The 12,912-nt window shown below is 43.4% G+C and overlaps 1 protein-coding gene across 1 annotated transcript in view; it reads right to left on the bottom strand.

Moving 5' to 3' along the window:
• Positions 1 to 6,652: 6,652 nt before the first annotated feature.
• LOC307025560 (thyrotropin receptor-like) overlaps positions 6,653 to 12,912 on the bottom strand; it is a 20,147-nt gene continuing 13,887 nt past the window's right edge. The window contains exons 7-11 of the mRNA XM_079660284.1: positions 12,629 to 12,697; positions 11,534 to 11,611; positions 11,211 to 11,399; positions 9,403 to 10,480; positions 6,653 to 8,078 (exon numbers count right to left, since the gene is read on the bottom strand). Of these exons, the coding sequence (XP_079516410.1) occupies positions 7,803 to 8,078; positions 9,403 to 10,480; positions 11,211 to 11,399; positions 11,534 to 11,611; positions 12,629 to 12,697 (1,690 nt within the window). The 3' untranslated portion in view covers positions 6,653 to 7,802. The remainder of the gene's footprint in view (positions 8,079 to 9,402; positions 10,481 to 11,210; positions 11,400 to 11,533; positions 11,612 to 12,628; positions 12,698 to 12,912) is intronic.

Genomic DNA, 12,912 nt, shown 5'->3' with positions numbered 1-12,912 from the left:
CACACCGGAAGTACTGCCTCCAGCTGCAGCCTTCAAAATAAAAGCCTCACAGTCTTTGTCTTTGTTCCACACCTAGAGATGGGAGAAGTACTCAGATCTAGTACTTGAGAAAAAGTAGAAGTACTCAAATATTGTACTTGAGTAAAAGTAGAAGTACTCAGATCTTGTACTTGAGTAAAAGTAGAAGTACTCAGATCGTGTACTTGAGTAAAAGTAGAAGTACCAGAGTGTAAGAATACTCTGTTACAGTAAAAGACCTGCATTCAAAATGTTCCTCAAGTAAAAGTAGAAAGTATTCTCATCAAAATATAGTTAAAGTAGCGACAGTAAAAGTAGTCATTGTGCAGATTGGTCCATTTCAGAATAATATATATGATATGTTTTATAATGATTGATCATGAAAGTGTTCTCAAAGCTGGTAAAGGTGCAGCTAGTTTGAATGACTTTGTATACTGCAGGGTCGCTTGTGGATTTACTCCAGGTGGAACTAAAGTCTGATTTAACACTTGATTATATTTCACATCATTCATCCACATCTGTGAAGTAACTAAAGGGATTAAATACATGTAGTGGAGTAAAAGTACACCATGTACCTCTGAACTGTAGTGGGGTAGAAGTACACGGTAGCATAACATTTAAATACTCAAGTAAAGTACCTCAACTTGAGTAAATGTACTTAGTTACTTTCCACCACTGCACCTATGTTGTTAGCTTAGTCAAAGTTTCCTGACCCAGACATGTCGAGCTGGACAGATTCATTTGCATAACTTTGAGATCATTTTCACTTTATGCAAATACAGAACCCCTCTAACGCACTAAAACACAAACGACTGCTTCTCCTGCTCTCCAGAGGAAATAAACTGAACGAGTTGAGACCACCTCCATCACAGGATCTGCTCCACGTGGTCCTTTACTTCCTTTTTCCTGATATTCTGATCACATATTGAATTCTTCCTCAGCAGATGGGCTTTGTCCAGTATCTCTAAGACGACTGAACAAACCTGGCTTGGGAACCAGACAATAAAGGTGACGGTACATTGTCGCCAAAAGAATAATAAGATGCACTGAAAGCTATTCACGAGAGGAAAGATATCAAAACCTTCCAAGTCAGAAACAGCAGCTCATCCCTGCATATGGGGGTCTTCTTACATATTTCCATTAATCATTTGTTATTTGTTCTCGCCCTCTTTGTGCCCTGTTTATCTAATATCATTCCATTTCCTTGTATATAGACTCTTCTTGCACTATTTCCATTTCTTACTTTCACATGTCAAACATTCTCTTGCACTATTCATCTGTATATATGTTGCACTGTTGGAGAAGCCTAGCTGTGACTTAAGTGTTTCATTGCCATATCTACACTGTAGCTAATGTGCTCATGACAATAAAGCCTTGAAACTTGAAACGAGTAAACCTGCTGCAGAGCCACTATTTCAAGTAGCCTATACTACGTAATCGAGTGGCGCCGAAGGACTGTTTAAACCCCCAGCATGCGGCGCCACTCGATGACGTAGTATACTTGAAATAGTGGCTCTGCAGCAGGTTTACTCGACATTGAGAAACGGCCTCTATCTGCTGCTACTGTGCTGCTTTTTTTTTGCCACGGCTGAAAACTCCCTATTACCTCATTCACACCAACGCAACTCCGGTTCAAGCTCCGTGCTAGAGCTTTTCAGGTTCAGAACCGGTTCTTCGGTTTAGCTCCGGCTCTTTCACACCGCCCAGAGTCCGACTGGTGCTGAGTCATTGCGTCATCGTTTGCGTCATGACGTAACCGTTTGCGTGCCTGCTTCATAAAGCCAAACCGCGCGGAAACCCCTCACAGCTCACAACAACAACAACAATGGCCGATTGTGCTCCAGCTTCCTCTGTACCTCTTCGGAAGACCAGATTCCCAGTAGGTAGCTGCTCTCTTCAGTGGACCACTGCTGCTTGTTAAGTTTCTCCATCGTTGTGTACAAACTGGATAAAACGCCGGCTTTTTGTTGTTGTTCAGGAGTTGATCCCGCCCCTCCCCCTGCCCCCGCCTCGACGTAAGCGTGACGTATGCGGTGCTTTTGCTCTGGCCGGACAATTTTGTGGTGCTCGAAACAAACCGGATTCCGGAGCTAAGAGGCTGCTCCACTGCGGTGTGAACAGGAAAACCCGGTGCTTTTCAAGCTCCAGCTCCGAACCGGCCCTGAAACACCGTTAGTGTGAATGAGGTATCAGTGATCATGTATGGTCGTTAAGCTTCACCTGTAGGCACAACTTATGCGGCTGCGAAATGGTCAACGAGACACACGTTGTATACCAACCATTGCAGCCGTATGAAGGTTACAAAACACACTGACTCAAATACACCAGAAGACACCTTTGAACAATCAAATCCATAAGATGTACTACTAGATAAAGACTTCGGCCAAGAGGAAGCAGCAGCAGAGGCCTCTCCCTTCTGCTGCTGCTTTAAAGCACTTCCTTACCATTGTTTCAGAAGTAAAACACACCTGCTGTGCATACATGAAAATGTTTTTTAAAGAGACTGTTATGATATAAATGTTACAGGCTGCATAACATGCTTACATGTTCTGTGCTCTCACTTTGTGATAGAGCCTGTAACGGTCTTTCCTAAAACAAATCCCCTTTCTCTTTTGTTATGGAAACAGTATCCTCAATATCCAAAAATGGAAACATGTCGCTGCTGATATTTAGCAAAAATGTTCCAGATCTTCAACAGCACCACGGAAAACCAATGAAATAATGTTTTTCATAGTAAAACCTCTATTTCCTCTAATTTGATGCACAATTTACCAATTATACCCTTAAAACATGTCCGATCCCTCGACGCTTCAATTATACCCTTAAAACTGAAGTGAATCTATCCTCATGGCAATGCAAAGTAACATAAAGAGCACATGTTTCTCATTCTGGAAATCCCCCCCACCATGAGTGTCTGTGTGTGTGTGTGTGTGTGTGTGTGTGTGTGTGTGTGTGTGTGTGTGTGTGTGTGTGTGTGTGTGTGTGTGTGTGTGTGTCTGTGTATCTTCTTCTTCTTTCGTGTAACGTCAGAGGTCAAACTCGGTGTCGTGTAACCATGCCCGCATCTCTGGTCCTAAGTCGATGAGGCTGGATTACGAGGGTGGTCTATATATGTTCGGCAGTCGGTTCAGGGTCACCGCACTCGAATGCAGAACTGTCTGCCGGGCCCCACTTCTTCATTGATGTTTTGAAGCGACCGACCCCAGTTCGTAGACGGTTTAGTGTGGTCCATTGCCGTCTCCTCCTATGGCGCCATCTCCTGGGTCCCAGATGTAGTGATGGATGCGGGAGGGCCCGGCTAGCTCCCACTCCTGCCTCCAAGCAGCCGCCAACCATGCATCTCTGGAGAGGTCCTCAGAGGTGGAATTGAGAATCTCTTGTGCTGCCTTGTTGAAGGAGAGGCGGGACTTGAGCCTACTTAGGGGCGCTGCTCTGGTTGTCGTGTTATGCAGGATGTGCCAGTCATGCTTTTGGGCTTTCCTGGCCAGGGCGAGGGTGGCAGCCTCCCGTCGGAGGCCGGCCGGAGCTATTCCCGCGAGGACTGGCAAGAGGGACACAGGGGTAGGCTTCAAGCATCTAGTTATAATCCTGAGGGCGTTGTTGATGACCACGTCAGCCTTACTTGCGTGAGGGCTTCGGCTCCAGGCTGCGGCGCAGTATTCCGCTGCGGAGAAGACCAGGGCTTGGGTCGATATTCGCAGCGTCCTAGAGCAGGCTCCCCAGGTTGTTCCAGCGAGGCGGCGGATCAGTGCGACCCTTGATGTTACCTTGGCCTTGACTTCTTCAAGGTGTTGTTTGAAGGACAGTGTCCGATCCAGACGCACACCGAGGTACCTCGGGGCTTGCTGGACCTCCAGACGTTTATTGTTGACACGCACCTCAAGTTCCCTCCTAGCTTCTCTGGTGCTAAGATGGTATGCCGCTGCTACTGTCTTTCCGTTGTTGAGCTGTAGACGCCACCTTTGAAAGTATGCTACCAGGGTGCCCAGGTCGTCGTTAAGGCCATCTTCCATTGCCTTCCGTGTTGGTCGTCTCAGCATGATGGCTAGATCGTCTGCATAGCCGTACTTTCTGGATGTTGTGTCAGGTAGGTCATGTACATAAATGTTGAACAGCATCGGCGAGGGAACCGACCCCTGCGGAACACCGTTCCTCATTCTTCTGAGCCTACTGCGTTGGCCATTGCTGGTCTTGAGGACAAAGCGTCTCCATGATGAACTAAACCATATGCTGGTCTGGTATTGTCCTCAACAGCTTCAGGTGGAGTCCACGGTGCCAGACGGTGTCATATGCGGCAGTCAGGTCCCCTACCCCAGCTTTCTCATTGTCCTGGAAGCTGTCTTCGATGCCCTGAGAGAGTAGCATTACCTGGGTGTGTGTGTGTGTGTGTGTGTGTGTGTGTGTGTGTGTGTGTGTGTGTGTGTGTGTGTGTGTGTGTGTGTGTGTGTGTGTGTGTGTGTGTGTGTGTGTGTGTGTGTGTGTGTGTGTGTGTTCATGGGCGTAATTTCCACTGGGGACAGGGGGGACATGTCCCCCCACTTTTCAAAATCCCATTTGTGTCCCCCCCACTTTTTAAATGTGTTTATTTAGAAAGAGAGAGAGACAGAGAGAGAGACAGAGAGAGTTACTGGTGTTGTTGTTAGCATTTGGTGCTAGCTCGGAGCTAACGGAGATTAGAAGCTGTTACAACAATAAGGAGAGGGAGAGCTCTCTCCTGTTGGACTGAGAGAGATAACGTCAGCTCAGGGAGGTAAAGGACTCAGTGATTAGATTGTAAACTTTAGTCTAAGTTATCTCAGTGGGTCTCAAATGGTTTGGTCACCTATGTAAACAAATATTTCCATCTATGCAGGTCTCCCTTGTAAATGAGATCGATGATCTCAAGGGACCAATCTGTCTAAATAAAGGTTTGAAATGAAATGAAATTAAATGTAATATTAGTTGTATATAAAATAAGTTAAGAAATCCTTCAAATGTGTACTATAGGTCAGTACAACAATAAAAAACACAGTTTGAAAGGGGATGGATTAGTCAAATATGCATCAATAAAAAGAAAGAATGCAGACGAGGTAAGATGAAGAGGAGAGGAGTTTATCGATGATTGGTTGTGAGCATATTCTAATGTTTTTTACATCATTGAAATACATACAGTTCTGTTTCATATGAGTGTTGAGAACTGTATCCATAAAACTCCTAATGTTGTCCTCAAAGTGCACCAGATTGATGCATTTAGCTTCAATTTCAAGAAAACAAATCTTCCCAGGGGTGCATGCCCCCGGACCCCCCTAGAGGATGTGAGATCATCATAAATAAAACGGGTTCACATGGATAGGATACTAGATAAGTGTGCACACTCATTATATACACTACATTTTTCTTGGATTTGTTAACACTATAGTCCCTAATATATTTGTAGAAAGGCAGGAAATGGAATTAAATTGAGAAAATGTTTCAGTGCGGAGGACCCCCTGTTTTGTGTGTGTGTGTGTCCCCCCCCACACTTCTCAAAACAAAGTTACACCCTTGTGTGTGTTTACTGTGAAGGCAGGTGGAAGCAAATGTGTTCCTTCCATCAATACTAACTGAGGCTAGCTTGATGCAGCTCGAGCGCAGCAATTATAGACAGGAAGAGGAAGTTTTCCCTGACTCATGTCTTACAGGCGATACATTCTCTTTTACACACACTGTGTTGCTCATTCCTGCAATACAATCCATCAGGTACTAGGTTATCAGACAACATTATATTCAGATGAGGGACTGTCAGATGTACTGAACAACTCACCGCATGCTTTAAAGGAATATCTCCTGGGAGGCTAAACTAAGGGCACACATAATGTACAGTAAGGCTGAGGTTCTCCAGCCGCACCCTTCCTTGCCTTGATGACATTGCATAATACAACGGCTGGCATACAATGCAATCATTGCCAACATCCTGCAGTGAGTAGCAGCTGCTGTAAGCCACGTGCTACACTGAGAAACACTGAGAAACACCTTCTTAACACAGTTTGGGTGGTGTAATAATGTCAATGTCTTAATCCATGCAGTTTATTTAGTATGTCTTGTGTTTCTTGCGCTTTTGTTTCCTCAATAACTATTACTGGTGTATGGTGTATCTTAGGTTTTTCTATGTGCAGTGTAACTTGATGGTGTGTGGGTTTGACTCCATCATATACAGTCATTCAGTATCATTAGGTTTATTAGGGACTCATATTTTTCCCAGTCAACAAAAGCTCTTCAGTCTGTATTTTGGAAGCTTCACTTAGGGATTAGTGATACTAGCTTTGGTAAATAATGGTCTGTTTCCACACAGAACGCATTTTAAATGTATAAAAGGTATCGTTGTAAACACACATGTTTAAAGGTGGCCTTCCTCCCCGGATCAATGAGGTGGTGTGAATGAAGACCGGTTTGATTATATCATGGCGGTTAAATCCTAAAGCATAAACAAACACACACACACACACACACACACACACACACACACACACACACACACACACACACACACACACACACACACACACACACACACACACACACACACACACACACACAAACACACACCTGCAGGAGGGAGCAGGACTCTGTATGAGTGCAGCGAACGCTTCATCCTACTGTCACACACACACAAACACACACACTTAATAAAGAGACAGGAACAACTATTCATATTCAGGAAACAAACAACTTCCTGGTTTGTAGTACAGCAGCTAAAGAAAACATTTGTAATAAAATATGTAAATAGTCAGTGCAACACACACACACACGCACGCACGCACGCATGCGCACACACACACACACACACACACACACACACACACACACACACACACACACACACACAGCTCAATTAGACGCTGCCACCCTCTTTCTATATTTCTGTGTGGGGGATTCATCCATGGAGTCCTTCTCTTGTGAAGTGTAACTTAAGCTGCTAATGAGGCATCAGAGTAAACGAATATGTCCTTTTAAGAAATCCCCTTTTGTGCTTCCAGCCTGGTCTGAAGTGCAGCACAAAGCACAGAGCGTTTGGTTTATTTCTATAGGATTACAGTCAGTTGCATGAGAAAAAAAAAACTACATTCGTTTTTAACCACAAAATACATAACGGTATGCTTAAACAGGAGTGTGTTCACCTTCTCTCTTTTTTTAGCAAATGTACTAAGTTATTGGCATAGAAGTCTTTCACTAACAAGTGCAGGTTTGTTCTGCCTTTACCTTAAGCCTTTAAAAAATTGCTTTACATAAAACACATTTGTAAATAAACACATCATCCTAATATTGAATTAGCACGTGGAGTGATGAGGTTTTAGCCTCCACATCAGTAAAGTGCAGGTAAAGCTATTTTGTGTACGACATGATACAGAAGTTGTGTGAAGCTTTTTATTTGACATTTAGAACAATACAAAAGTATAAAATACCTATAATTTAATACAATTGCATTTCATGGGATCCAAGAATGCGTTGCAAATACTAAACTGTTGCCTTAATACCTGCTGATTAATAATTGGATCATTATTTTGGAAAAGCAAATAACCAGCTATAGCGACACAAGAAAATTAGAATACTGCAAATTCTAAAAAGGCAAATGTTACTGTGTGTGTGTGTGTGTGTGTGTGTGTGTGTGTGTGTGTGTGTGTGTGTGTGTGTGTGTGTGTGTGTGTGTGTGTGTGTGTGTCTGTGTGTGTGTGTGTGTGTGTGTGTGTGTGTGTGTGTGTGTGTGTGTGTGTGTGTGTGTGTGTGTGTGTGTGTTACTGTGAATTGGTATTAACAAAATAAGCGAATTAGTGTTTTTTAAATCTGCTACTGCAAGGCAATTTGGGGGCCGCTCGTAGCCTGGAGATCACTGAACATTTGGGGATGTGGGTTCTGGACAGTGGGGGGGACATGGTGTCTGTGTATATATTGACTTGCTGGCTCCGGTAGAGATGAGCCTGACGCTGGCACACCCCCATCCGGCTCAGCAGCATCAGGAGGTCTCTGTGGAACGCCTTCGTCAGGATGGCATAAAAAAAAGGGTGCGCACAAGAGTTGAGAGGGTAGAAAAGCACCAGCAGCACCTGTGGAGATAAAGATCGATCACACTTTACTTTAAAGTTCCCCTATCATACTGTTTTTCATCAATATATTATAGGTCTCAGATATATACAGAACATGTCTCTGATTGGCTGAAACACCAAACAGATCATTGCAGCATTACCCATAATCCCCTCTGTTTCAGCCCTGTTTCCAAAGTGCTGATTCTCTGTCTGTTACTTTAGGTGAAAATAAGGAGCCCCTCCCCACGCCCCTCTGAGAGGGATTTGGTTAAAAAGAACTCAATGGTGCTCTAGAGGAGATTCAGGTGATAAGGTGGGGAGGGGGTTACCTTGGTTGCTGATTGGCTAATGGTTGGCAAAATATCGTTATGACATCATAAAGTGGCCAAAATCTGATCAGCTCATTTTCAGACAGGTTTTTATAGAAATGGATCAAAAAGAGAGAGAATCTTTGTTCCTGAAACTTTCAGAGTCTCTTTCCACAGAGGGGAGTAGGGATGGGTAACGAGCCCCGGTATTAAACGGCCCCGGGACTGAATTATTAAAGACCGTGGTACCGTTAAGCTCCAACGTTATCGGTCTTTTTATTGGTACTGGAGACATTTAAAAAATATGTCATATGTATTATTGCTACATAAACATTATATATTGCAGCTTTAGTTTCACCAACAAGGGGGCGGGGCAGTTTACACACACGCGGCTGCTACATGCATGCAACACACACGCGGCGGAGATAGCAGAGAGAACTAAGCGCTCCAAGGTGTGGTTAAACTTTACCAGTCTTGACGTTGACAATGCTCGTTGGCAAAAGTGCAATAAGAATTTAGCATGTAAGGGCGGTGACACGAGCAGTTTGTCTAAACATTTATCAAAAGTGCTCCACATCCAGACGCAGGAATGCACCGGGTTCGATTGTCTTTCTAGTAGCTCTGTAGCCCCATCCACGAGTAACGTTTCCACGTCAGGTGTTATGTGTGCCTTAATCTTCCTCCAGAAGAACCGTTAGGCCTTTTGCAGCGTACCTGTATGCCCCACCTGTGCTGCTCTGTACCACTGTATTTTTGCAGTAAGAGTAAATACTTGTTTTTTGTTTGTTTTTTACAGTTCTGTAAATTCACATTATTTACAATTGACCTTTTTTTTTTTTTTTTTAAAGAACCGATAACAGCCCCGTTAAAGGACCGGATCAATAAGCGGTATCGATAAAAGTAGTAGTATCGTTAAAACCTTAACGATACCCATCCCTAGGGGAGAACATGTTTATGTATACAAGATGTGAAAAAGTGGATTTTGCATAATAGGTGACCTTTAAAAATAAAATAAGAATCTCAACAGGAAGTCCCACCTTGGAGTCTGTGATGGTCATCAACGGTTGGTGGAGCGCTGCAAACAAGCCATAGAAACAGATGGGAGCCAGACACAGGAAGTTGGTGAAAATCAGAACCGCCATGCGTTTAGCCATGGTCGTATCGCATCTGCTGGACTGGTGCTGGGGATTGTGCACCATGCAGTAGATGTGGAGGTAACATAGACACACCACCATGAAAGCAACAACATTAACCATGAGCAATGACACCACGTAGGTCCGAGCAGCGGTGGTTTCAGTGTCCATGGGCAAGCAGATGCTCACTTTCTGGAAACTGCTCACTCCCACTACTGGCAGCAGAGCTAGGATCAAACACAGCAACCAGCCGATTAGCATTAGCACAGCTGCGTGGCGTAACCTCATCTTCCTGTCTGGCCTCATTGCGTAGAAGATTGCATGCCAACGTTGCAAGCTGATTAGCGTTAATGTGTACACTGATAGCTCGCTGGCAAACACTGATAACGTTCCTGCTAGATTGCAGCCACTTCCTGTTTGCCAGGCGATAGCATAGTGGTAGTAATGGGAGCGTGTGTAGAGGTCCACAGATGCTATGAACAGTAAGTATGTCCCCATGCAAAAGTCTGCGAACGCCAGGTGACCCATGAGGAAGCGGGTGACGGACAACTTCTGCCGGCTGGTCAGCAGGATGAACATCACCAGGAAGTTAGCGGAGATAGCTAACAGACTGACCACCCAGACTAACACCCGCAGGAAGCCTTGACTCATCACATCCTCACAGGGGTTCAAAGCATCAGGCAGGGGGGTACAAAGGAGTCTGTGAGTATCCGTACGAAGTTCATCACACAGAGCAAAGTCAAACCCTTCACTGAGATGCTCTGTAGGCAACTCCACGTAAAACAAACCCTCATTCTGAGCCTGTTCAGTCGCGCACGTGGGGCTGTCGTACAAGTGGTTGTGATATCTGCTCCCATGAGCTGGAGGAGCAGAGCTTTCTTTGAGATGCTGGTACACTTCGTTAACTGGATATTTCTGAGAGGAGTCCTGCAGCTTTTTCAATGCAGTCCGAGTCAGGTTGCAAAAAACGGCTTCAGAGTGTCTTGAAAACAGAGATAGGGATTATTAATCAGAGAATGAACAACCACATTTATTAAAATGCATGCAAGAGGTACATTATTTTAGCCTACATACAGTAGTTCTTCTACACCAGAAAGTGTTGACAGGGGGAAAGAAAAGCAAAAATGCCCTTTGTCCTTAACTTTGTTTGCACATATCGGGCATTCACACTACCTAATCTGTCAGAATAATTACCTATACATGTAACAACGTCAAAGGATAAACCTAATCATGATTACATAATTGTAAATTATTGTTTAAAAGCACAACACATCTATAAAAAGACTCATAAACGAGCCAATATGGCCAGAAAAGTAGGAAAAATAACGAGCTAAAATTACAATAATCCCCAAATTCACAGATCAGCATTCACAAAGAAATATCTAAACATTATTTGTGTTATAAGTGTGGTATGGTGGCCTGGAGGTTTTTCTGGGATATGCTAATGCTCAGGGTGAAAGAGGACCTTGTAATTGTCAAGTGACTCACAGCGCAAAGGTTTTCTTTTCACAGAACCATGTTTAAATTTAAAATCATTACAATGCTGACAGGAAAATACTTGAACTCAATTCATTGAATCCTCAGCGTTTGTGAGTACTCCAAAACAAACAGATAAAGAGAGCCTGAGGAGAGTTTGGTATGTGAAGGACAATAACTTGAAAACACGTCACAGTGGGAACATATTTCCCAACACTTTAAATTCTCCTACTTACCCTCTCCATCTCTTCAACATTTTGAGACCACAACAATGGCTGGGGAAGGTCAATTCAGCGCTCTGTAAGTGGAGGAAGGCTCTAAAGGGGGGAGGAACTTTGAGGGCCCAAGTGTTTTTAATCTGGAGCTTTTCAATGGTCTCCATACCTATTGAAGGCAGAGAGCTAACTTTGGTTTCTGAAAGGTCTCTAGAAGATAAAGAGTTCAGATTATTCTTTAGGGTACGCTTGTTCCTGTATATTTATCAGTATGTGACACATAAATATAGTGTTTGATGGGAACAAAAGGTTCTTTTCTTAGCACATTCTCTACATTCACTCACAGATGCGTTGGGCCGTGAATCACGCCATAAAAAGCAAATTCGTCTATTCGTTCCAAATCCACGTTCCTGTGAAGATACCTGAAGAACGGAGGATAGGGAAACATTAGAGGCGATTAAAAGAGCTGCTGATCTGGTGGTATCATTCATGAAAATTAAGATTGTACATATATGCACACCTATGATTAGGACTACTAGAAGACAATAAATAGGTTGGTTATAAAAAAAACATATGGATCTGTACACAACATCCCACAACTAAATACTTTAAACACAATAGTAATTAAACCTGCCAGCCAGCCATGAGTCCCACTGTTATAATTTAAAATGGCTTACACTTCCTCCAGTCTGGGGTGGCGTGGGCAAGGAACTTCCTATCTTTCTTTTTCTTTTTGTATTATCGTTTAAAGTGGACCTATCATGCTATTTTTAGGCAATAGCATAGGTCTCAGATATATAAAAAACATCTCTATGAAGGGTTTTGCTCAAAATACCAAACAGATCACCCATTCTAGCCATGCCTCTTATCCCTCTATTTCACTTCCTGTTTCAAAAGTGCTGATTTGGGGTATAAAGCTTAAAAAAAATTGATACAAAATAAAAAAGGAGGGGTCTGAGCTCATGCGGGACCCGGCAGCTACTGTCTAAACTAAATACTGCCGTGATGAAACGCCATATCATGGATTATCAAGGATTATCTCTGAAACAGTATGGAGCTCAAAGGCTTTCTCTCTTGCCGGTTATACCACAAGGTGAGTTCCTTTTTACTTCCTGCTTCTTCACACACATGCTCTCCAGTACAGGTTAGCTCTGAGTGTTAGCCATGCTAATGTAAACACCGACCATATTACGTCCAAAACAGTCGGGCAGATCCAGTGTCTGTGTATATATGTCGCTCTGTGAGGGCTAGAAAACAATCAATAGGTTGGCCACAAAAACAAAATGGAGGATAGATCAGGGACAATGTACCACAGCCACATTTTGATCTGTACACAACAACCATTATTACTAAAACTAAATATTTTTTTAACACAGTAGTAATTCTCTTCAGTTCAAGATTATGTTTTTGTTCCACTGTTAACATTCAAAATGGCTTACACTTCCTCCAGTCTGCTCCCATTGAAGGCATAGCGCTGGATCTCTTTCACGCCATTGCTATTCAGCATGCTTTAAAAGAGAAGAGAAAAAGAGAATTTTCCTGAGTGACGTCCATTCATCACTCATTACAAAAGGCGCTTTCACACCGGAGTACTTTTACCCGTACTTTTCCCGTTTAGGTCCGTTAGTGCCTGGAATTTTGCGTTCACACCAAAAAGAGAACTTAGTTCAGAGAACATTTTTAGTGCCTGCTAGAGAGGTGGGACTATCCTGGGGAGAAAAAG

Source organism: Notothenia rossii (genome assembly GCF_949606895.1).
Source record: "Notothenia rossii genome assembly, chromosome: 11".
Lineage (NCBI taxonomy): Eukaryota > Metazoa > Chordata > Actinopteri > Perciformes > Nototheniidae > Notothenia > Notothenia rossii.
Note: the sequence above shows the minus strand (reverse complement) of the source record. Positions and strands in the feature narration are given on the sequence as shown.